Genomic DNA, 26188 nt, shown 5'->3' with positions numbered 1-26188 from the left:
CTCAACTAGCCTACCTGGTTAAATAAAGGTGTTCTCAACTAGCCTACCTGGTTAAATAAAGGTGTTCTCAACTAGCCTACCTGGTTAAATAAAGGTGTTCTCAACTAGCCTACCTGGTTAAATAAAGGTGTTCTCAACTGGCCTACCTGGTTAAATAAAGGTGTTCTCAACTAGCCTACCTGGTTAAATAAAGGTGTTCTCAACTGGCCTACCTGGTTAAATAAAGGTGTTCTCAACTAGCCTACCTGGTTAAATAAAGGTGTTCTCAACTGGCCTACCTGGTTAAATAAGGTGTTCTCAACTAGCCTACCTGATTAAATAAAGGTGTTCTCAACTAGCCTACCTGGTTAAATAAAGGTGTTCTCAACTAGCCTACCTGGTTAAATAAAGGTGTTCTCAACTGGCCTACCTGGTTAAATAAAGGTGTTCTCAACTAGCCTACCTGGTTAAATAAGGTGTTCTCAACTGGCCTACCTGGTTAAATAAAGGTGTTCTCAACTAGCCTACCTGATTAAATAAGGTGTTCTCAACTAGCCTACCTGGTTAAATAAAGGTGTTCTCAACTAGCCTACCTGGTTAAATAAAGGTGTTCTCAACTAGCCTACCTGGTTAAATAAAGGTGTTCTCAACTGGCCTACCTGGTTAAATAAAGGTGTTCTCAACTAGCCTACCTGGTTAAATAAAGGTGTTCTCAACTAGCCTACCTGGTTAAATAAAGGTGTTCTCAACTCGCCTACCTGGTTAAATAAAGGTGTTCTCAACTAGCCTACCTGGTTAAATAAAGGTGTTCTCAACTAGCCTACCTGGTTAAATAAAGGTGTTCTCAACTAGCCTACCTGGTTAAATAAAGGTGTTCTCAACTAGCCTACCTGGTTAAATAAAGGTGTTCTCAACTAGCCTACCTGGTTAAATAAAGGTGTTCTCAACTAGCCTACCTGGTTAAATAAAGGTGTTCTCAACTAGCCTACCTGGTTAAATAAAGGTGTTCTCAACTAGCCTACCAGGTTAAATAAAGGTGTTCTCACTAGCCTACCTGGTTAAATAAAGGTGTTCTCAACTAGCCTACCTGGTTAAATAAAGGTGAATTATATATATTTTTAAAGTTGATCATTATCTCTGTGGTAGGTAGGTGATGGTTTCAGTAGTTCATCATTATCTCTGTGGTAGGTAGGTGATGGTTTCAGTAGTTCATCATTATCTCTGTGGTAGGTAGGTGATGGTTTCAGTAGTTCATCATTATCTCTGTGGTAGGTAGGTGATGGCTTCAGTAGTTGATCATTATCTCTGTGGTAGGTAGGTGATGGTTTCAGTAGTTCATCATTATCTCTGTGGTAGGTAGGTGATGGTTTCAGTAGTTCATCATTATCTCTGTGGTAGGTAGGTGATGGTTTCAGTAGTTCATCATTATCTCTGTGGTAGGTAGGTGATGGTTTCAGTAGTTCATCATTATCTCTGTGGTAGGTAGGTGATGGTTTCAGTAGTTCATCATTATCTCTGTGGTAGGTAGGTGATGGTTTCAGTAGTTCATCATTATCTCTGTGGTAGGTAGGTGATGGTTTCAGTAGTTCATCATTATCTCTGTGGTAGGTAGGTGATGGTTTCAGTAGTTCATCATTATCTCTGTGGTAGGTAGGTGATGGTTTCAGTAGTTCATCATTATCTCTGTGGTAGGTAGGTGATGGCTTCAGTAGTTCATCATTATCTCTGTGGTAGGTAGGTGATGGTTTCAGTAGTTCATCATTATCTCTGTGGTAGGCAGGTGATGGTTTCAGTAGTTCATCATTATCTCTGTGGTAGGTAGGTGATGGTTTCAGTAGTTCATCATTATCTCTGTGGTAGGTAGGTGATGGTTTCAGTAGTTCATCATTATCTCTGTGGTAGGTAGGTGATGGTTTCAGTAGTTCATCATTATCTCTGTGGTAGGTAGGTGATGGTTTCAGTAGTTCATCATTATCTCTGTGGTAGGTAGGTGATGGTTTCAGTAGTTCATCATTATCTCTGTGGTAGGTAGGTGATGGTTTCAGTAGTTCATCATTATCTCTGTGGTAGGTAGGTGATGGTTTCAGTAGTTCATCATTATCTCTGTGGTAGGTAGGTGATGGTTTCAGTAGTTCATCATTATCTCTGTGGTAGGTAGGTGATGGTTTCAGTAGTTCATCATTATCTCTGTGGTAGGCAGGTGATGGTTTCAGTAGTTCATCATTATCTCTGTGGTAGGTAGGTGATGGTTTCAGTAGTTCATCATTATCTCTGTGGTAGGTAGGTGATGGTTTCAGTAGTTCATCATTATCTCTGTGGTAGGTAGGTGATGGTTTCAGTAGTTCATCATTATCTCTGTGGTAGGTAGGTGATGGCTTCAGTAGTTGATCATTATCTCTGTGGTAGGTAGGTGATGGTTTCAGTAGTTGATCATTATCTCTGTGGTAGGTAGGTGATGGTTTCAGTAGTTCATCATTATCTCTGTGGTAGGTAGGTGATGGCTTCAGTAGTTGATCATTATCTCTGTGGTAGGTAGGTGATGGTTTCAGTAGTTGATCATTATCTCTGTGGTAGGTGAAGGAGACACATCTCTTTGTCACAAGAAGACTCAAGGTGCATCCAAAATGGCGCCCTATTTCTTACACTGTGACCTACGTTTGACCAGGGCATAGGTACTGGTCAACAGTAGTGACTGCCAGCAATTCACCAGGGTTGTATTCATTAGTGCACAGCATAGCAAAACCTTTCGCAACAGAAAATAAAAACAAGGGTTTGGTATTGTACAGGTTGTTACAGGTCCCCGTTTAGACTCTTTTGCTTCCATTTCGTTCCTAGTGAATATGAGCGAGCAACCAATCAGGTCATCAGCAACATTCAGATGGAGCATAATGAAGGATACCCTGTGATCCAGCCTCCAGACAAAATGACATTTACCTGATTACTGCCAGCACAATTCAACTCAATTTGACATCTCTATGGAAACTCGTTTTCCTATTTACTAGCAGTAATGCACTTAGTCAGAGCTTTTGTTACCAAACGAGCAGAGACAGAGCAACCCACAACTCTTGGAATGCGGCTAGGTTCTGTTTTAAAGCGATATTTCAGGGTTAACTCCTAAACAGCTAGAGGTATTTCAGGGTTAACTCCTAAACAGCTAGGTTCAGGGTTAACTCTTAATCCTAAACAGCTAGGTTCAGGGTTAACTCTTAATCCTAAACAGCTAGGTTCAGGGTTAACTCTTAATCCTAAACAGCTAGGTTCAGGGTTAACTCTTAATCATAAACAGCTAGGTTCAGGGTTAACTCTTAATCCTAAACAGCTAGGTTCAGGGTTAACTCTTAATCCTAAACAGCTAGGTTCAGGGTTAACTCTTAATCCTAAACAGCTAGGTTCAGAGTTAACTCTTAATCCTAAACAGCTAGGTTCAGGGTTAACTCTTAATCCTAAACAGCTAGGTTCAGGGTTAACTCTTAATCCTAAACAGCTAGGTTCAGGGTTAACTCTTAATCCTAAACAGCTAGGTTCAGGGTTAACTCTTAATCCTAAACAGCTAGGTTCAGGGTTAACTCTTAATCCTAAACAGCTAGGTTCAGGGTTAACTCTTAATCCTAAACAGCTAGGTTCAGGGTTAACTCTTAATCCTAAACAGCTAGGTCAGGGTTAACTCTTAATCCTAAACAGCTAGGTTCAGGGTTAACTCTTAATCCTAAACAGCTAGGTTCAGGGTTAACTCTTAATCCTAAACAGCTAGGTTCAGGGTTAACTCTTAATCCTAAACAGCTAGGTTCAGGGTTAACTCTTAATCCTAAACAGCTAGGTTCAGGGTTAACTCTTAATCTACAGCTAGGTTCAGGGTTAACTCTTAATCCTAAACAGCTAGGTTCAGGGTTAACTCTTAATCCTAAACAGCTAGGTTCAGGGTTAACTCTTAATCCTAAACAGCTAGGTTCAGGGTTAACTCTTAATCCTAAACAGCTAGGTTCAGGGTTAACTCTTAATCCTAAACAGCTAGGTTGCACTTCCTCAGACTCAGATGGACTTGTAGATGCCATTTCTGTATGTCTCTGTATCTAGTATGAAAGAAGTGAAAGGTTGTTTCATGAACCAATGCTAACTAGGATGAAGGAAATGACTCTGGGGAAGTAGATATGGGGCCTCATTGGCCTCCCTCTAGGTCGCATCTCAATTGTCTGTGTTTTCTTCCACTCCTCCCTCTAGGTCGCATCTCAATTGTCTGTGTTTTCTTCCACTCCTCCCTCTAGGTCGCATCTCAATTGTCTGTGTTTTCTTCCAGTCCTCCCTCTAGGTCGCATCTCAATTGTCTGTGTTTTCTTCCCCTCGTCCCCTCTAGGTCGCATCTCAATTGTCTGTGTTTTCTTCCCCTCGTCCCCTCTAGGTCGCATCTCAATTGTCTGTGTTTTCTTCCACTCCTCCCTCTAGGTCGCATCTCAATTGTCTGTGTTTTCTTCCAGTCCTCCCTCTAGGTCGCATCTCAATTGTCTGTGTTTTCTTCTACTCCTCCCCTCGATGTTAAATAAACATCTCTACATCCACAATAATAATAATTTGATAATAATTAGACAGACAGAAGTCCTCTTGCTGATATGGTTCATTACGATAAGTGAACTTATCTTACCTACTAGAGAAATGTCAAGTGACAAAATAAGTGTCTCTCTCATCTGCTCTTTGTCGACGCCCTTGTTAAGGTCAACGGCACCAGGAACTTTACCCAGTACGAGGACATTTCAGACAAAAACCTGCTTTCCTCGGCCAGGAGGATGAATCTTGGCTGCAAGTGGATGTTCCAGCAAGACAATGTTCCCCTAAGCACACGTCAAAATCCACAAAGTAATGGTTCACCGTCCCCCCCGTCCCCCCGGTCTAAGATCCTCCTCAAAGTGTATCTCCAACTCATAAAACACTTTAGAAAACGGCTCTATTCTCACTAGGTGAGGTATCGACAGATATTGAAAACAGGTCCATTTTGAACCCTACTTTTTAAAATATTTGTTTTTGTATTACTAAATATTTTTTCTCTAAGCAATTATTAATGTAAAATATATATAAATATATATATATTTACTATACAGTCATTTTTGCTAATCTTTATCAAGGGTTTCAGACCCCACTGTAATTGTAAAACTCTGTTTCCATTCTGTGAGTTCCCTGCTCCCCTCCACTCTCTGTGGAACTGAATGACCTGAACTCTAGAAATCCAAGATGAGGTTAGTTTTCTCTTTTTCTACTCTCCCCTGGCTCGGTTCCTCCCTCCCCCTCTGCTCCACTCTGCTCGGTTCCTCCCTCCCCCTCTGCTCGGTTCCTCCCTCCCCTCTGCTCGGTTCCTCCCTCCCCCTCTGCTCGGTTCCTCCCTCCCCCTCTGCTCGGTTCCTCCCTCCCCCTCTGCTCGGTTCCTCCCTCCCCTCTGCTCGGCTCCTCCCTCCCCCTCTGCTCGGCTCCTCCCTCCCCCTCTGCTCGTTTCCTCCCTCCCCCTCTGCTCGGTTCCTCGCTCCCCCTCTGCTTGGTTCCTCCCTCCCCCTCTGCTCGGTTCCTCCTCCCCCTCTGCTCCCCTCTGCTCGGCTCCTCCCTCCCCCTCTGCTCGGTTCCTCCCTCCCCCTCTACTCGGTTCCTCCCTCCCCCTCTGCTCGGTTCCTCCCTCCCCCTCTGCTCCCCTCTGCTCGGTTCCTCCCTCCCCCTCTGCTCCCCTCTGCTCGGTGCCTCCCTCCCCCTCTGCTCCCCTCTGCTCGGTTCCTCCCTCCCCCTCTGCTCCCCTCTGCTCGGTTCCCTCCCTCCCCCTCTTCTCCCCTCTGCTCGGTTCCTCCCTCCCCCTCTTCTCCCCTCTGCTCGGTTCCTCCCTCCCCCTCTGCTCCCCTCTGCTCGGTTCCTCGCTCCCCCTCTGCTCGGTTCCTCCCTCCCCCTCTGCTCCCCTCTGCTCGGTTCCTCCCTCCCCCTCTGCTCGGTTCCTCCCTCCCCCTCTGCTCCCCTCTGCTCGGTTCCTCCCTCCCCCTCTGCTCGGTTCCTCCCTCCCCTCTGCTCGGTTCCTCCCTCCCCCTCTGCTCCCCTCTCTCGGTTCCCCCCTCCCCCTCTGCTCGGTTCCTCCCTCCCCCTCTGCTCGGTTTCTCCCTCCCCCTCTGCTCGGTTCCTCCCTCCCCCTCTGCTCGGTTCCTACCTCCCCCTCTGCTCGGTTCCTCCCTCCCCTCTACTCAGTTCCTCCCTCCCTCTCTGCTCCCCTCTGCTTGGTTCCTCCCTCCCCCTCTGCTCGGTCCCTCCCTCCCTCTCTGCTCGGTTCCTCCCTCCCCATCTGCTCGGTTCCCCCCTCCCCATCTGCTCGGTTCCCCCCTCCCCCTCTACTCCCCTCGCTCGGTTCCTACCTCCTCCTCTGCTCCCCTCGCTCGGCTGACTGCCTCCCTGCCAGCTCCCTGTACAGTGGGCTAAACAGTAGTTGGACCAAGACATCACTCCTGAGTCCTGTCCTATCCTTCTACACAACACAAACACTCCTGAGTCCTGTCCTATCCTTCTACACAACACCAACACTCCTGAGTCCTGTCCTATCCTTCTACACAACACAAACACTCCTGAGTCCTGTCCTATCCTTCTACACAACACCAACACTCCTGAGTCCTGTCCTATCCTTCTACACAACACAAACACTCCTGAGTCCTGTCCTATCCTTCTACACAACACAAACACTCATGAGTCCTGTCCTATCCTTCTACACAACACAAACACTCCTGAGTCCTGTCCTATACTTCTACACAACACCAACACTCCTGAGTCCTGTCCTATCCTTCTACACAACACAAACACTCCTGAGTCCTGTCCTATACTTCTACACAACACCAACACTCCTGCCCTGGGAGAAACACAAAGAGGATACTCTTCAGTCCTTCTAACCTTCTCCAGGGAAACAAACACCATCCTCCACATTTGCACATCAATCGTGGATGAAGCAAAGCACCACTCGAAGAGAAGAGAGTAGAGAGAGGAGAGTAGAGAGAGGAGAGTAGAGAGAGGAGAGTAGAGAGAGAAGAGTAGAGAGTGGAGTAGAGAGAGGAGTAGAGAGAGGAGAGTAGAGAGAGGAGAGTAGAGAGAGGAGAGTAGAGAGAGGAGAGGAGAGTAGAGAGAGGAGAGTAGAGAAAGGAGAGTAGAGAGAGGAGAGTAGAGAGAGGAGAGTAGAGAGAGGAGAGTCGAGAGTGGAGTAGAGAGAGGAGAGTAGAGAGTGGAGAGTAGAGAACAGAGTAGAGAGTAGAAAGAGGAGATGAGAAAGAGGAGAGTAGAGAGTGGAGTAGAGAGAGGAGAGTAGAGAGAGGAGAGTAGAGAACGGAGTAGAGAGAGGAGAGTAGAAAGAGGAGAGTAGAGAGAGGAGAGTAGAGAGAGGAGAGTAGAGAGCGGAGTAGAGAGCGGAGTAGAGAGAGCGGAGTAGAGAGAGGAGAGTAGAAAGAGGAGAGAAGAGAGAGGAGAGTAGAGAGAGGAGAGTAGAGAGAGCGGAGTAGAGAGAGGAGAGTAGAGAGAGGAGAGTAGAGAGCGGAGTAGAGAGAGGAGAGTAGAAAGAGGAGAGTAGAGAGAGCAGAGTAGAGAGAGGAGAGTAGAGAGAGGAGAGTAGAGAGCGGAGTAGAGAGAGGAGAGTAGAGAGAGGAGAGTAGAGAGAGGAGAGGAGAGTAGAGAGAGGAGAGTAGAAAGAGGAGAGTAGTGAGAGGAGTAGAGAGAGGAGAGTAGAGAGAGGAGAGTAGAGAGCAGAGTAGAGAGAGGAGAGTAGAGAGAGGAGAGTAGAGAGAGGAGAGTAGAAAGAGGAGAGTAGTGAGAGGAGAGGGGAGTGGAGAGAAGGGAGAATAGAGAGAGGAGAGTAGAAAGAGGAGAGTAGAGAGCGGAGTAGAGAGAGGAGAGTAGAGAGCGGAGTAGAGAGCGGAGTAGAGAGAAGAGTAGAGAACGGAGTAGAGAAAGGATAGTAGAAAGAGGAGAGTAGAGAGAGGAGAGTAGAAAGAGGAGAGTAGTGAGAGGAGAGGGGAGTGGAGAGAAGGGAGAATAGAGAGAGGAGAGTAGAGAGCGGAGTAGAGAGAGGAGTAGAGAGAGGAGAGTAGAGAGTGGAGTAGAGAGAGGAGAGTAGAAAGAGGAGTGTAGAGAGAGGAGAGTAGAAAGAGGAGAGTAGAGAGCGGAGTAGAGAGAGGAGAGTAGAAAGAGGAGTGTAGAGAGCGGAGTAGAGAGAGGAGAGTAGAAAGAGGAGAGTAGAAAGAGGAGAGTAGAGAACGGAGTAGAAAGAGGAAAGTAGAGAGCGGAGTAGAGAGAGGAGAGTAGAGAGAGGAGAGTAGAGAACAGAGTAGAGAAAGGAGAGTAGAGAAGGGAGAGTAGAGAGGGGAGAGTAGAGACTAGGTATGTATAGATGGTGGCGAGTTTCAGGCTGGTTTCTTCTAGGGTGACAAGGTATCTACTTTACTGAGATCTCTCCATGTCTATCAGATCTCAATCTCTATACATCTCTCTCTATATCTATCTCTCTATATAGCTCACACACTACATCACTCTCTATATCTCTCCCTCTACATATCTCTCTACATCTCCCTCTATATCTCTCTCTATATATCTCTCTATATCTCTCTCTATATCTCTCTCTACATCTCCCTCTATATCTCTCTCTATATATCTCTCTATATCTCTCTCTATATCTCTCTCTATATCTCTCTCTATATATCTCTCTATATATCTCTCTCTACATCTCTCTCTGTCTCTCTCTCCATATCTCTCTCTATATCTCTCTCTACATCTCTCTCTGTCTCTCTCTCCATATCTCTCTCTATATCTCTCTCTATATTTCTCTCTACATCTCTCTCTACATCTCTCTCTGTCTCTCTCTCCATATCTCTCTCTACATCTCTCTCTGTCTCTCTCTCCATATCTCTCACTATATCTCTCTCTATATCTCTCTCTATATTTCTCTCTACATCTCTCTCTACATCTCTCTCTGTCTCTCTCTCCATATCTCTCTCTATACATCTCTCTCTACATCTCTCTCTACATCTCTCTCTGTCTCTCTTTTTATATCTCTCTCTACATCTCTCTCTACATCTCCCTCTACACATCTCTATATACTGTATAGCCTTACTGTATAGCCTTACTGTAAAGTCCTACTGTATAGTCCTACTGTATAGTCCTACCGTATAGCCTTACTGTATAGCCTTACTGTATAGTCCTACTGTATAGTCCTACTGTATAGACCTACTATATACCCTACTGTATAGTCCTACTGAATAGTCCTACTGTATAGCCTTACTGTATAGTCCTACTGTATAGACCTACTGTATAGCCTTACTGTATAGCCTTACTGTAAAGTCCTACTGTATAGTCCTACCGTATAGCCTTACTGTATAGCCTTACTGTATAGTCCTACTGTATAGTCCTACTGTATAGACCTACTGTATACCCTACTGTATAGTCCTACTGTATAGTCCTACTGTATAGACCTACTGTATACCCTACTGTATAGTCCTACTGAATAGTCCTACTGTATACACTACTGAATAGTCCTACTGTATAGTCCTACTGTATAGACCTACTGTATAGCCTTACTGTATAGCCTTACTGTATAGTCCTACTGTATAGTCTTATTGTTACTGTACTGTCCTCCCTGTTAGTGTCCTATACTGTACTGTCATCCCTGTTACTGTCCTGTACAGTACTGTCATCCATGTTACTGTCCTATACAGTACTGTCATCCCTGTTACTGTCCTATACAGTACTGTCATCCCTGTTACTGTACTGTCATCCATGTTACTGTCCTATACAGTACTGTCCTCCCTGTTACTGTCCTATACAGTACTGTCATCCATGTTACTGTCCTATACAGTACTGTCCTCCCTGTTACTGTCCTATACAGTACTGTCATCCATGTTACTGTCCTATACAGTACTGTCCTCCCTGTTACTGTCCTAAACTGTACTGTCATCCCTGTTACAGTACTGTCATCCCTGTTACTGTCCTAAACTGTACTGTCATCCCCGTTACAGTACTGACTTCCCTGTTACTGTCCTAAACTGTACTGTCATCTCTGTTACTGTACTGTCATCCCTGTTACTGTCCTATACTGTACTGTCATCCCTGTTACTGTACTGTCATCCCTGTTACTGTCCTATACAGTACTGTCATCCCTGTTACTGTCCTAAACTGTACTGTCATCCCTGTTACTGTCCTATACAGTACTGTCATCCCTGTTACTGTCCTATACAGTACTGTCATCCCTGTTACTCTCCTAAACTGATCTGTCATCCCTGTTACTGTACTGTCATCCTTGTTCAAATCAAACAAGCTAAGCGTCAGTATGAGACAAAGAAGAATCTCAATTCAACGGCTCAGACACAAGAGGTATGTGGCAGGGTCTACAGTCAATCACGGACTACAAAAAGAAAACCAGCACCGTCACGGACCAGGATGTCTTGCTCCCAGGCAGACTAAATAACTTTTTTGCCCGCTTTGAGGACAATACAGTGCCACTGACACTGCCCGCAACTAAAACATGCGGACTCTCCTATATCACTAGCCACTTTAAACAATGCTACCTAATATAATGTTTACATACCCTACATTATTCATCTCATATGCATACGTATATACTGTACTCTATATCATCTACTGCATCCTTATGTAATACATGTATCACTAGCCACTTTAACTATAACACTTTGTTTACATACTCATCTCATATGTATATACTGCACTCAATACCATCTACTGTATCTTGCCTATGCCGCTCTGTACCATCACTCATTCATATATCTTTATGTACATATTCTTTATCCCCTTACACTGTGTATAAGACAGTAGTTTTGGAATTGTTAGTTAGATTACTTGTTGGTTATTACTGCATTGTCGGAACTAGAAGCACAAGCATTTCGCTACACTCACATTAACATCTGCTAACCATGTGTATGTGACAAATAAAATTTGATTTGATTTGTTACTGTCCTATACCGTACTGTCATCCGTTACTGTACTGTCATCCCTGTTACTGTACTGTCATCCCTGTTACTGTACTGTCATCCCTGTTACTTCACTGTCATCCCTGTTACTTCACTGTCATCCCTGTTACTGTACTGTCATCCCTGTTACTGTACTGTCCTCCCTGTTACTTCACTGTCATCCCTGTTACTGCACTGTCATCCCTGTTACTGTACTGTCATCCCTGTTACTGCACTGTCATCCCTGTTACTGCACTGTCATCCATGTTACCGTACTGTCATCCCTGTTACCGTACTGTCATCCCTGTTACTTCACTGTCATCCCTGTTACTGTACTGTCATCCCTGTTACTGCACTGTCATCCCTGTTACCGTACTGTCATCCCTGTTACTGTACTGTCATCCCTGTTACTTCACTGTCATCCCTGTTACTGTACTGTCATCCCTGTTACTGTACTGTCATCCCTGTTACCGTACTGTCATCCCTGTTACTGCACTGTCATCCCTGTTACTGTACTGTCATCCCTGTTACCGTACTGTCATCCCTGTTACCATACTGTCATCCCTGTTACTGCACTGTCATCCCTGTTACCGTACTGTCATCCCTGTTACTGTACTGTCATCCCTGTTACCGTACTGTCATCCCTGTTACCATACTGTCATCCCTGTTACCGTACTGTCATCCCTGTTACCGTACTCTCATCCCTGTTACCGCACTGTCATCCCTGTTACCGTACTGTCATCCCTGTTACCGTACTGTCATCCCTGTTACCGTACTGTCATCCCTGTTACCGTACTGTCATCCCTGTTACCGTACTGTCATCCCTGTTACCGTACTGTCATCCCTGTTACTGCACTGTCATCCCTGTTACCGTACTGTCATCCCTGTTACCGTACTGTCATCCCTGTTACCGTACTGTCATCCCTGTTACCGTACTGTCATCCCTGTTACCGTACTGTATGTCACAACTGTCAAATAGTATCACTCTCTATTATTTTTTACAGTTTGTTGACTAATAGCTGAAGTGCAAAATAATTTAGTGCCAAATCTTAACTTGAGATATGTAACATACGAGTTCTGTGTGAATCTGAAATAAGGTTTTGGGCCCGTGATGTTAGTGTAAACGTACACACTAGAGTACTACTGTACGTTGGCAGGTGAACAACAACTGAACTGGCCCTTATTAAAACTATAGAACTATATCGATTAATGCTTTGTCATCACAACCCATTGTTGAGGCAACAGTGTATGTATTAGTGATATAAACAGTGGATGTATTAGTGATATAAACAGTGGATGTATTAGTGATATAAACAGTGGATGTATTAGTGATATAAACAGTGGATGTATTAGTGATATAAACAGTGGATGTATTAGTGATATAAACAGTGGATGTATTAGTGATATAAACAGTGGATGTATTAGTGATATAAACAGTGGATGTATTAGTGATATAAACAGTGGATGTATTAGTGATATAAACAGTGGATGTATTAGTGATATAACAACCGGAAGAAATTCACTTCAAGCTCCCTGAGACTGATTCATAGGAACAACTGGGACATTTTTACATGAAGACAATGACTGTGTTCCAAATGGCACACTCTGGTCTAAAGTAGTGCACTATATAGGGAATAGGGTTCCATAGGTCTCTGGTCTAAAGTAGTGCACTATATAGGGAATAGGGTTCCATAGGACTCTGGTCTAAAGTAGTGCACTATATAGGGAATAGGGTTCCATAGGTCTCTGGAGTAGTGCACTGTAGGACCTGGGGGGGGGGGGGGGGGTAGGACCTGGGGGGGGATAGGACCTGGTGGGGGGATAGGACCTTGGGGGGGATAGGACCTGGTGGGGGGGTAGGACCTGGGGGGGTAGGACCTGGTGGGGGGATAGGACCTGGTGGGGGGGGATAGGACCTGGGGGGGTAGGACCTGGTGGGGGGGATAGGACCTGGGGGGGATAGGACCTGGGGGGGTAGGACCTGGTGGGGGGGATAGGACCTGGGGGGGGTGGACCTGGGGGAGGGGTAGGACCTGGTGGGGGGATAGGACCTGAGGGGGGATAGGACCTGGGGGGGTAGGACCTAGGGGGGATAGGACCTGGGGGGGAGGGGGGGAGGACCTGGTGGGGGGGATAGGACCTGGGGGGGGGTAGGACCTGGTGGGGGGGATAGGACCTGGGGGGGATAGGACCTGGTGGGGGGGATAGGACCTGGTGGGGGGGATAGGACCTGAGGGGGGATAGGACCTGGGGGGGGTAGGACCTAGGGGGGATAGGACCTGGTGCAAGTACTGACATCAATTTAAAACAGGAAAAAGGCTGTAATTTCACTCGTAAATTAATTAAGATTAGACATCATTCAAAACCACTGCAGAAGGTTTAGAGATTTAGTGAGAGTTTTCTAAACCCTAATATTCCCGAGAAGTGACACTTATCAACATCAATTGAATGGATTAACATCAATATCATCCCTAGTCTGTGATGGGTTATCCTTTGTGAATAGATTATGACACATGGAGAGATATGACAGAGAAAAAAACTATTAATTTAGTTTTCTGCATCGTACACACACACACGCACACATACACACACACACACACACACACAAACAGCGCGAGACAGAACGCAAATGAATAACCCTTTTTCTCTACATATTTATGGTTTTTTTAAATAATCTACATATTTTTCAATGCATTGTTTTGCAAGGTGCAGATCTCGATGAAGATGCAGCTAGTTTTCCACTGGCTACCATCAGTGGGCTGGGTTGGAAGAGTATGACTCACAGTCTACGGTAGGGTTAGCGATGACTCATGAGCGCAAAACGTTGCAGAAATGTAGCAAAATGTGCAAATTGGAACAATGTATCTTGAAGAACACTTATGGCAACAATGTAACGAACAATGTAACAACGTAAGATTCTAGAATTCGCACTTACATTATAACACTGCTCGCGACTCAAATCTTGTTTGCAGGTGTCTGCTGCCTAGCCGATGTTTCTTTACCACTGAAACGATCCATCTTCACAACCTATGGAGAGCAAGTACCACGACAAACACATAACGTCTACAAAACGTTTCATTTCAGCACAACACATTTCGTCGACGGTTTGCGAGAACGAATGTTCATGGATCCATGTAACAAATGTTTAAACGTACCTTTCGCAAACTATTGTATTTGCACGGTGCTTCTTCGCTTCCTTGTGAGGATGGCTGACTTGTCTGTCGTGGACAGTGATCACAGACACTCTCTAGAAGAGTGGGCGATCCAACACGGTCCTAGTGCCGATGGGCTCCTTGCGCTGTCGCTTCACATTCAACAGGTTACCTGTCCCATCCAATGGTCCCGACCTACACTCATAACCACACCGAGAATATCACTGCAGAATCAGATAGATAGGTTCTTAACACAGTGGAAGTATGGAGATAAACCACCGACATAATTATTTGAGCGTTCACAATAGATTTGTAGTTGTAAACACAATTTGCACGTGTGTAAATGAGTTGTAAACATGAAAGAATCATTTGTAGTTGTAAACACATTCTCAAACGTGTAACTGATGAGTTGTGAACATGGGAAAAAGGGGGAAAAAACACATTTGTAGTTGTAATCCTATTTGCAAACGTGTAAGTTAATATTTGCCAGGAATAATTGCACCTGCACATGTCAATTTCGCGCAATCATTATTTTGACAGTACTTTAGCGCCCTACTATGACAACAATATTTGCACATGTGCAAACAGCCATTTGCAAACAAAGAGAGGGAGAGCAGTAGCTCTGGAAGGTGGGACCTGTTTCTTCTAACCAATTAGATGAGGTTTTTCATAGACCCGTATACTCTACACTGGTTGGTTGGTGACAGCTCACAAAAGGCAACCAATGTCCACCAATGAATCCCAGATATTAGCTGCAGGGCCCGCGCCAGAACGAATCAGTTGGCATTTGATTTCAATAGGGGTGCCCGTTTTTTTCCACAGGACCGCCTGAACAAATGTTCTTAAATAAGTGTTATAAGACCGTCAGACAGCTCCTGAGTTTCAACTTTGGGGAACTTGATTCTTTTATATGTACATTTTCCGTTTCATTTCGATAACATGTTCTAAAAAGTATTGTCATGGTTAATTATACAAATCTTAATTAAAATACAATCAGAGATAGCCTATAACTCAGAGATAGCCTATAACTCAGAGATAGCCTATAACTCAGAGATAGTCTATAACTCAGAGATAGCCTATAACTCAGAGATAGCCTATATATCAGAGATAGCCTATAACTCAGAGATAGTCTATAACTCAGAGATAGCCCATATAGGCCAATGCAGCAGTAGGCCTATAACTCAGAGATAGCATATAACTCAGAGATAGCCTATAACTCAGAGATAGCCTATAACTCAGAGATAGCCTATAACTCAGAGATAGTCTATAACTCAGAGATAGCCTATAACACAGAGATAGTCTATAACTCAGAGATAGTCTATAACTCAGAGATAGCCTATAACTCATAGACAGCCTATAACTCAGAGATAGCCTATAACTCAGAGATAGCCTATATAGGCCAATGCAGCAGTAGGCCTATAACTCAGAGATTGCCTATATAGGCCAATGCAGCAGTAGGCCTATAACTCAGAGATAGCCTATAACTCAGAGATAGCCTATAACTCAAAGACAGCCTATAACTCAGAGATAGCCTATATAGGCCAATGCAGCAGTAGGCCTATAACTCAGAGATAGCCTATAACTCAGAGATAGCCTATAACTCAGAGACAGCCTATAACTCAGTGATAGCCTATATAGGCCAATGCAGCAGTAGGCCTATAACTCAGAGACAGCCTATAACTCAGAGATAGCCTATAACTCAGAGATAGCCTATATAGGCCAATGCAGCAGTAGGCCTATAACTCAGAGATAGCCTATAACTCAGAGATAGCCTATATAGGCCAATGCAGCAGTAGGCCTATAACTCAGAGACAGCCAATAACTCAGAGATAGCCTATAACTCAGAGATAGCCTAAATAGGCCAATGCAGCAGTAGGCCCATAACTCAGAGACAGCCTATAACTCAGAGATAGCCTATAACTCAGAGATAGCCTATAACTCAGAGACAGCCTATAACTCAGAGATAGCCTAAATAGGCCAATGCAGCAGTAGGCCCATAACTCAGAGATAGCCCATAACTCAGAGATAGCCTATAACTCAGAGATAGCCTATAACTCAGAGATAGCCTATAACTCAGAGACCGCCTATAACTCAGAGATAGCCTATAACTCAGAGATAGCCTAAATAGGCCAATGGAGCAGTAGGCCCATAACTCAGAGATAGCCCATAACTCAGAGATAACCCATAACTCAGAGATAGCCTATAACTCAGAGACAGCCTATAACTCAGAGATAGCCTATAACTCAGAGATAGTCTATAACTAAGAGATAGCCTATAACTCAGAGACAGCCTATAACTCAGAGATAGCCTATAACTCAGAGACAGCCTATAACTCAGAGATAGCCTATATAGGCCAATGCAGCAGTAGGTCTATAACTCAGAGATAGCCTATAACTCAGAGATAGCCTATATAGGCCAATGCAGCAGTAGGCCTATAACTCAGAGACAGCCTATAACTCAGAGATAGCCTATAACTCAGAGATAGCCTATAACTCAGAGATAGCCTATATAGGCCAATGCAGCAGTAGGCCTATAACTCAGAGATAGCCTATAACTCAGAGATAGCCTATAACTCAGATATAGCCTATATAGGCCAATGCAGCAGTAGGCCTATAACTCAGAGACAGCCTATAACTCAGAGATAGCCTATAACTCAGAGATAGCCTAAATAGGCCAATGCAGCAGTAGGCCCATAACTCAGAGATAGCCCATAACGCAGAGATAGCCTATAACTCAGAGATAGCCTATAACTCAGAGATAGCCTATAACTCAGAGATAGCCTATAACTCAGAGAGAGCCTATAACTCCGAGATAGCCTAAATAGGCCAATGCAGCAGTAGGCCCATAACTCAGAGATAGCCCATAACTCAGAGATAGCCTATAACTCAGAGATAGCCTATAACTCAGAGACAGCCTATAACTCAGAGATAGCCTATAACTCAGAGATAGTCTATAACTCAGAGATAGCCTATAGCTCAGAGATAGCCTATAACTCAGAGATAGCCTATAACTCAGAGATAGCCTATATAGGCCAATGCAGCAGTAGGCCTATAACTCAGAGACAGCCTATAACTCAGAGATAGCCTATAACTCAGAGATAGCCTAAATAGGCCAATGCAGCAGTAGGCCCATAACTCAGAGATAGCCCATAACTCAGAGATAGCCTATAACTCAGAGATAGCCTATAACTCAGAGATAGCCTATAACTCAGAGACAGCCTATAACTCAGAGATAGCCTATATAGGCCAATGCAGCAGTAGGCCTATAACTCAGAGACAGCCTATAACTCAGAGATAGCCTATAACTCAGAGATAGCCTATATAGGCCAATGCAGCAGTAGGCCTATAACTCAGAGATAGCCTATAACTCAGAGATAGCCTATAACTCAGAGATAGCCTATATAGGCCAATGCAGCAGTAGGCCTATAACTCAGAGACAGCCTATAACTCAGAGATAGCCTATAACTCAGAGATAGCCTAAATAGGCCAATGCAGCAGTAGGCCCATAACTCAGAGATAGCCCATAACTCAGAGATAGCCTATAACTCAGAGATAGCCTATAACTCAGAGATAGCCTATAACTCAGAGATAGCCTATAACTCAGAGATAGCCTATAACTCAGAGATAGCCTAAATAGGCCAATGCAGCAGTAGGCCCATAACTCAGAGATAGCCCATAACTCAGAGATAGCCTATAACTCAGAGATAGCCTATAACTCAGAGATAGCCTATAACTCAGAGACAGCCTATAACTCAGAGATAGCCTATAACTCAGAGATAGTCTATAACTCAGAGATAGCCTATAACTCAGAGACAGCCTATAACTCAGAGATAGCCTATAACTCAGAGATAGCCTAAATAGGCAAATGCAGCAGTAGGCCTATAACTCAGAGATAGCCTATAACTCAGAGATAGCCTATATAGGCCAATGCAGCAGTAGGCCTATAACTCAGAGACAGCCTATAACTCAGAGATAGCCTATAACTCAGAGATAGCCTAAATAGGCCAATGCAGCAGTAGGCCTATAACTCAGAGATAGCCTATAACTCAGAGACAGCCTATAACTCAGAGATAGCCTATAACTCAGAGATAGTCTATAACTCAGAGATAGCCTATAACTCAGAGACAGCCTATAACTCAGAGATAGCCTATAACTCAGAGATAGCCTAAATAGGCAAATGCAGCAGTAGGCCTATAACTCAGAGATAGCCTATAACTCAGAGATAGCCTATATAGGCCAATGCAGCAGTAGGCCTATAACTCAGAGACAGCCTATAACTCAGAGATAGCCTATAACTCAGAGATAGCCTAAATAGGCCAATGCAGCAGTAGGCCCATAACTCAGAGATAGCCCATAACTCAGAGATAGCCTAAAACTCAGAGATAGCCTATAACTCAGAGATAGCCTATAACTCAGAGATAGCCTATAACTCAGAGACAGCCTATAACTCAGAGATAGCCTATAACTCAGAGATAGCCTAAATAGGCCAATGCAGCAGTAGGCCCATAACTCAGAGATAGCCCATAACTCAGAGATAGCCTAAAACCCAGAGATAGTCTATAACTCAGAGATAGTCTATAACTCAGAGATAGCCTATAACTCAGAGATAGTCTATAACTCAGAGATAGTCTATAACTCAGAGATAGTCTATAACTCAGAGATAGCCTATAACTCAGAGATAGCCTATAACTCAGAGATAGCCTAAATAGGCCAATGCAGCAGTAGGCCCATAACTCAGAGATAGCCCATAACTCAGAGATAGCCTAAAACTCAGAGATAGCCTATAACTCAGAGATAGCCTATAACTCAGAGACAGCCTATAACTCAGAGATAGCCTATAACTCAGAGATAGCCTATAACTCAGAGATAGCCTATAACTCAGAGATAGCCTATAACTCAGAGATAGCCTATAACTCAGAGATAGCCTAAATAGGCCAATGCAGCAGTAGGCCTATAACTCAGAGATAGCCTATAACTCAGAGATAGCCTATAACTCAGAGATAGCCTATAACTCAGAGACAGCCTATAACTCAGAGATAGCCTATAACTCAGAGATAGCCTATAACTCAGAGATAGCCTATAACTCAGAGATAGCCTATAACTCAGAGATAGCCTATAACTCAGAGATAGTCTATAACTCAGAGATAGTCTATAACTCAGAGATAGCCTATAACTCAGAGATAGCCTATAACTCAGAGATAGCCTATAACTCAGAGATAGCCTATAACTCAGAGATAGCCTATAACTCAGAGATAGCCTATAACTCAGAGATAGCCTATAACTCAGAGATAGTCTATAACTCAGAGATAGCCTATAACTCAGAGATAGCCTATAACTCAGAGATAGCCTAAATAGGCCAATGCAGCAGTAGGCCTATAACTCAGAGATAGCCCATAACTCAGAGATAGCCTATAACTCAGAGATAGCCTAAATAGGCCAATGCAGCAGTAGGCCTATAACTCAGAGACAGCCTATAACTCAGAGATAGCCTATAACTCAGAGATAGCCTAAATAGGCCAATGCAGCAGTAGGCCTATAACTCAGAGACAGCCTATAACTCAGAGATAGCCTATAACTCAGAGATAGCCTAAATAGGCCAATGCAGCAGTAGGCCTAAAGCCAACAAATAAAACCAGTAAAAATATCCTGATGAAAATCGCAAGTTCTTTCAATCTCATTCATCTCTCTACTCCTCCACCAGTCTGCCTCCCTTTCTATCTGTCTTGATTTGAGCTATTGACTAGGGAAGTGCAACATTGTATCAACTCAGCAGGTTTCCCTCAACGTTATCAGGACACACGGAACCCCACGCGCTCACACGAAGCACTCCAAACAAAACACAATGGAAAAAAATGACAACACTCCGAAATGATGGTTATGAAATAAAAACTCCTTAAATGATTGTTATGAAACAAACCAACACTTGTTTCTCAGAAGTGTATCAGGTTGTGAACTCCGCAAACAACGTTTCCACTCCGAGAATGAGAACTGTAAATGACTGTAAAACATGTGTTAACAGTAATGAATGTAACCAAATGACATGGATTAACGGTACATTTACTAGCCTACTGGTTGCATATGTAATGAGGAATTTATATATTTTTTTAATATATATTTTTTTTAAAGGGCAAACAATTCACACAATGAAACAATGAATGTGCAATAATTAACGGGGAGACGGCGGACACGTTCTTTAGAGCAATGTCCATATCTTCACCACACAGACCTCCTCTTCTTCTTTTCTCAACTCTTTAATTTATACTGCCCAAATTACTGGCTTTCCAAATAGACATACGCCTTTGCACTTATGATTTAGAAACAATTCACAGCTATTTAAAAACTAAAAAATAATAATCCTATGTGGCTAAGTCAAGCTCTCTGGTAAAGTCTTCTGTATTATTTTAATAGGAGTAATTATATCATTTTGGCAAAACATCAATTTACTTTAGGGGAAGTCAGCATCCGAACAGTGCACTGTGCACCCGCACACTTTCCTTTCTAAATCGGAAGTGGCTGAAACCAGAGATATGTTTAAAAATAACGAGATGCTCATGTCTCCGCCATAATCGTAGGCAGTCGTTGTAAATACGATTTAGTTCATAACTGACTTGCCTAGTTAAATGAAAGTTAAATAAAAGTTAAATTTAAAAATTTAAAAAACAATGCGAGTCGTTGTCCCGAAGGTGGGAGTCGACAGGCTTTGGTCTGCATATTTTCCCCATACAAAACGCATTGGGTTTATTCAGGACAGAAAATGTATGACAGGCCATACTTCCCTTTGTCCAGACAGCATCAGAGAGATGGTCTACACATAAGGAAACAGAGGGGCGCTGTTTTTCGCTCGCTTGGATGCTTTATCTGAGATTGATGCCTTTCTGACAGCGCGTGTAAATGATCAATATTTCAATATTTAATTTGGACCGGAAAGGAAGTAAGGTAGGGCGGGCCAGGACCCGGCCCACAACACCGGCCCTGGTTGGATGTCATGGAAGGTACATTTAAATATCTTTCTTTTATGGCTATGTAGCAATATTTTTTCATCGTTGTATAATGTTTTTGGAAGCTATTAGCCAGGTCATCGTTATGAAAGTTGCTCTACGTCACTATTTGGACGACCTGACCAAATTCACATAGAAATGGGAGTTTATTCTCTGCACTTTCTTTTTTTTTGCTTCTTTTACTTTCGTTTTTTTTTGTTGTAAACCAGCTGAAAATATACTCAATCAAAAATATAAATGCAACATGCAACAATTTCAAAGTTTTTACTGAGTTACAGGAAATCAGTCAATTAAAATAAATCAATTAACTTTAACTTAATTGACTTGTGCCCTAATCTATGGATTTCACATGAATGGGAATACAGATATGCATCTGTTGATCATAGATAGCTATTTAATAAAAAAGTAGGAGTGTGGATCAGAAAACCAGTCTCTGACCACCATTTTGCTTCATGCAGGTTGGCACATCTCCTTCACACAGAGTTGATCAGTCTGTTGATTGTGGCCTGTGGAATGTTGTCCCACTCCTCTTCAATGGCTGTGCGAAGTTTCTGGATATTGGCGGGAACTCGAACACGCTGTCGTACATGTCGATCCAGAGCATCCCAAACATGCTCAATGGGTGACATGTCTGATGAGTATGCAGGACATATAAGAACAGGGATATTTTCAGCTTCCAGGAATTGTGTTGAGGTGATGGCGGCGGATGACTGGCACGACAATGACCCTCAGGATCTTGTCACGGTATCTCTGTGCATTCAAATTGTCATCGATAAAATGAAACTGTGTTCATCGTCCATAGCTTATGCCTACTCATACCATAAACCCACTGCCACGGTGGGGCACTCTGTTCACAACCTTGGCATCAGCAAACCACTCACCCCCACACAACGCCATACACATGGTCTGTGGTTGTGAGGCCGGTTGGACGTACTGCCAAATTCTCTAAAATGACGTTGTAGGCGGCTTATGGTAGAGAAATCAACTTTAAATTCTCTGGAAACAGCTCTGGTTGACATTCTTGCTGTCAGCATGCCAATTGCACGCTCCCTCAAAACTTGAGACATCTGTGGCATTGTGTTGTGTGAAGAAACTGCACATTTTAGAGTGGCCTTTAATTGTCCCCAGCACAAGGTGCACCTGTGTAATGATCATGCTGTTTAATCAGTTTGTTGATATGCCACACCTGTCAGGTGGATGGATTATCTTGGCAAAGGAGAAATGCTCACTAACAGGGATGTAAACAAATTTGTGCACAACATTTTAGAGAAATAAGCTTTTGTGTGAGTATGGAATATTTCTGAGATCTTATATTTCAGCTCATGAAACATGGGACCAACACTTTACATATTGTGTTTATATATTTGTTCAGTGTACAATATTTTGGTTACGGAAACTATAATTCACAGCGGTTTAGCTGTGCTATAATGATTCTCTACACCAGGGATGGGCAAACTCAGTTTGGGGGGAGGGGGACGACGACTCAGTCGGGGTCTCAACTTACTGTTGAGAGTCAGAATAATAGAATGCACAAGGTGCAATTTCTAAATGTGTTTGTGCATCAGCAGTCACTCAATTATCAGGGTAGCCTAGTGGTTAGAGTGTTGGACTAGTAACCGAAAGGTTGCAAGTTCAAATCCCTGAGCTGACAAGGTACAAATCTGTCGTTCTGCCCCTGAACAGGCAGTTAACCCACTGTTCCTAGGCCGTCATTGAAAATAAGAATTTGTTCTTAACTGACTTGCCTAGTTAAATAAAGGTAAAATTAAAATTGTAAAAATCTCATGTCAGCAACATTGTTTTAGATGGGTCAGTTAGTCTAGCAGCCAGCTATCTAAACGTGTAGTAAGCATGGTTGAATTACCGACTGGGGCGGGGCCCACTAATCATCAGTTATCCTATTAACTGCATACATTTGCCTCCACCCTATAGCAAAATAGGTAGAATTGCAGGAAATTGGTTGTAAAACTGCACATTTGTCTCTCTGCCCCATGGCAAAATGACTAGAATTGCATGAAATTAGATATAAAATTGTAAAATCTCTCTGCGACATGGCAAAATGAGTAGAATTACAGATAATAAGCGATACACACAGATATGCATTGAGATACATGAGATAATAAGCGATACACACAGATATGCATTGAGATACATGTGATAATAAGCGATACACACAGATATGCATGTGATAATAAGCGATACACACAGATATGCATTGAGATACATGTGATAATAAGCGATACACACAGATATGCATTGAGATACATGAGATAATAAGCGATACACACAGAGATACATGTGATAATAAGCGATACACACAGAGATACATGTGATAATAAGCGATACACACAGAGATACATGTGATAATAAGCGATACACACAGATATGCATTGAGATACATGTGATAATAAGCGACACACAGATATGCATTGCCAAACAACGCTACTGACACATTCTGGTTTGGAGTATTTTAACAAGGCTGAGTGTGGCAGTAGTGTTGCTGTGTGAACAAAAAATAAATAAAGAGATTGACAGGAGGCACTCTTTACAGAGGTGCTAAGTAAATGTGGGCAGGCAAACATTTCAAAATCCTACTTGATGTGTCTGAGATTTTAGAATGAAAAAAAGAACTCTAGAACTTAGAGATTTTAGAATGAAAAAAAGAACTCTAGAACTTAGAGATTTTAGAATGAAAAAAAGAACTCTAGAACTTAGAGATTTTAGAATGAAAAAAAGAACTCTAGAACTTAGAGATTTTAGAATGAAAAAAAGAACTCTAGAACTTAGAGATTTTAGAATGAAAAACAAAAAAGAGCTCTAGAACTCTAAAAAGGTTCCTTCTAGAACTTAGCCGGATGTTCCGGGTTTCCAGATGAAATTTAAAGACAGACTTCGAGGAGACTTACACTTTTGGATGTTACCAAGGCAACACGCCATCTTAACTCCTCCTCCACATTCACTCTATTTATAAAATAGTTCTAAAGAAAACCTCTTCCGAATAGTTTTTTGTTTGTTGTTGTTATTCTGGTCAATACCGGTATGTCGGGCAGTGATTCCCAAACTCAGTGCACGTGTTGGTTTTTGCCCTAACATTACACAGCTGATTCAAATGAACAAAGCGTGATGATTAGTTCATTATTTGAAGCAGCTGTGTAGTGCTATGATAAGTTATTTATAACCTAATAGGGTTATTCTGTTGTCCCCATTGGAGAACCCTTTTTGGTTCCAGGTAGAACCCTTTTGGGTCACATGTAAGACCCAAACCAAAAAAAGGTTCTCCCTGGAACCAAAAAAAAAAAGAGTTCTCCTCTGGGGACAGACGAAGAACCATTTTGAAAGCCTTTTTTCTAAGAGTACATGCAGGGCACAGCCAAGGCCCCCACTTAGCATTTTATTTACGTAACATGATGACACTCCTTGTCCCAAAACATTGCATAACAATCAAAGACTATCATCATGACACTTACACACAGATCATGTAGAGCAGTCCCTCGGGCAAATCAGCATCAACTTAAAAAAAAAAAATAGATATAACTTTATTGGTTCTTATGATGATGATGATGATGATGATGATGATGATGATGATGATGATGATGATGATGATGTCTGCTCATTACAGATTACATGACATATGCTGCAGTTTTGGAAAATAAAGATTTTGAAAATCATGCCTGTTACAGGCTAAAAAAAATAGGATATATGTGTTGGCTTAATGTCACACCATGGAAAGCTGTTTATTCTCTGTGTTGGTTTGGGGCGTGATAGTGATGAGGGTGGGTCATCTTTTTGTTTTTGTTTTGATGAATTTCGATTGATTAAAAATATGTGGAACTCTACGCACGTTGTGCCTTGGTCCAATCATTACGACGAACGTGACACTTAAAGGGGGAAAGTGTGACAGGCTTTGGTTTTTCCATTTATGTTTTGAGGTTTGGACTTTAGCACGTAGAGCTTGTTAGTACGTAGGACACACCAATTGGTGTCACCTCATTAGTCAGCTTGTCTTACACTGTGCTGGTTCTCGTTAGTTGGAAGGTGTTTCACCTGTGTTGGCCCAGGTGCTATTTTAGAGTGTCTGGCCCAGTGCTCCAGTTGTCTGGACAGATGTGGAGGGTCAACTCCTTTAGTTGTATTGATAGATGTTAACACCTTTAGTTGTGTTGATGGATGTGGAGGGTCAACTCCTTTAGTTGTAGTGATAGATGTGGAGGGTCAACTCCTTTAGTTGTATTGATAGATGTGGAGGGTCAACTCCTTTAGTTGTGTTGATAGATGTGGAGGGTCAACTCCTTTAGTTGTAGTGATAGATGTGGAGGGTTAACACCTTTAGTTGTATTGATAGATGTGGAGGGTCAACTCCTTTAGTTGTATTGATAGATGTGGAGGGTCAACTCCTTTAGTTGTATTGATAGATGCGGAGGGTCAACTCCTTTAGTTGTATTGATAGATGTGGAGGGTCAACACCTTTAGTTGTATTGATAGATGTGGAGGGTCAACTCCTTTAGTTGTAGTGATAGATGTTAACACCTTTAGTTGTATTGATAGATGTGGAGGGTCAACTCCTTTAGTTGTAGTGATAGATGTGGAGGGTCAACTCCTTTAGTTGTAGTGATAGATGTGGAGGGTCAACACCTTTAGTTGTAGTGATAGATGTGGAGGGTCAACTCCTTTAGTTGTAGTGATAGATGTGGAGGGTCAACACCTTTAGTTGTATTGATAGATGTGGAGGGTCAACACCTTTAGTTGTATTGATAGATGTGGAGGGTCAACTCCTTTAGTTGTAGTGATAGATGTGGAGGGTCAACACCTTTAGTTGTATTGATAGAGGTGGAGGGTCGACACCTTTAGTTGTAGTGATAGATGTGGAGGGTCGACACCTTTAGTTGTAGTGATAGATGTGGAGGGTCAACTCCTTTAGTTGTATTGATAGATGTGGAGGGTCAACTCCTTTAGTTGTAGTGATAGATGTGGAGGGTCAACTCCTTTAGTTGTGTTGATAGATGTGGAGGGTCAACTCCTTTAGTTGTATTGATAGATGTGGAGGGTCAACTCCTTTAGTTGTATTGATAGATGTGGAGGGTCAACACCTTTAGTTGTAGTGATAGATGTTAACA

The 26188-nt window shown here is 42.9% G+C and overlaps 1 protein-coding gene across 2 annotated transcripts in view; it reads right to left on the bottom strand.

Moving 5' to 3' along the window:
• The window catches only part of LOC109879709 (ras-related protein Rab-27B-like), a 98131-nt gene extending 83923 nt beyond the window's left edge, over positions 1 to 14208 (bottom strand). Inside the window, exons 1-2 of one of the 2 annotated variants that reach the window (XM_031826050.1) lie at positions 14081 to 14208; positions 13861 to 13952 (exon numbers count right to left, since the gene is read on the bottom strand). In XM_031826050.1, the coding sequence (XP_031681910.1) occupies positions 13861 to 13862 (2 nt within the window). In that variant the 5' untranslated portion in view covers positions 13863 to 13952; positions 14081 to 14208. Of the gene's footprint in view, positions 1 to 13860; positions 13989 to 14080 lie in introns of both variants that reach the window. The other variant, XM_031826053.1, reaches the window with a different exon arrangement.
• Between the last annotated feature and the right edge of the window lie 11980 nt (positions 14209 to 26188).

This window comes from Oncorhynchus kisutch, linkage group LG6 (genome assembly GCF_002021735.2).
Source record: "Oncorhynchus kisutch isolate 150728-3 linkage group LG6, Okis_V2, whole genome shotgun sequence".
Classification (NCBI taxonomy): Eukaryota; Metazoa; Chordata; class Actinopteri; order Salmoniformes; family Salmonidae; genus Oncorhynchus; species Oncorhynchus kisutch.
Note: the sequence above shows the minus strand (reverse complement) of the source record. Positions and strands in the feature narration are given on the sequence as shown.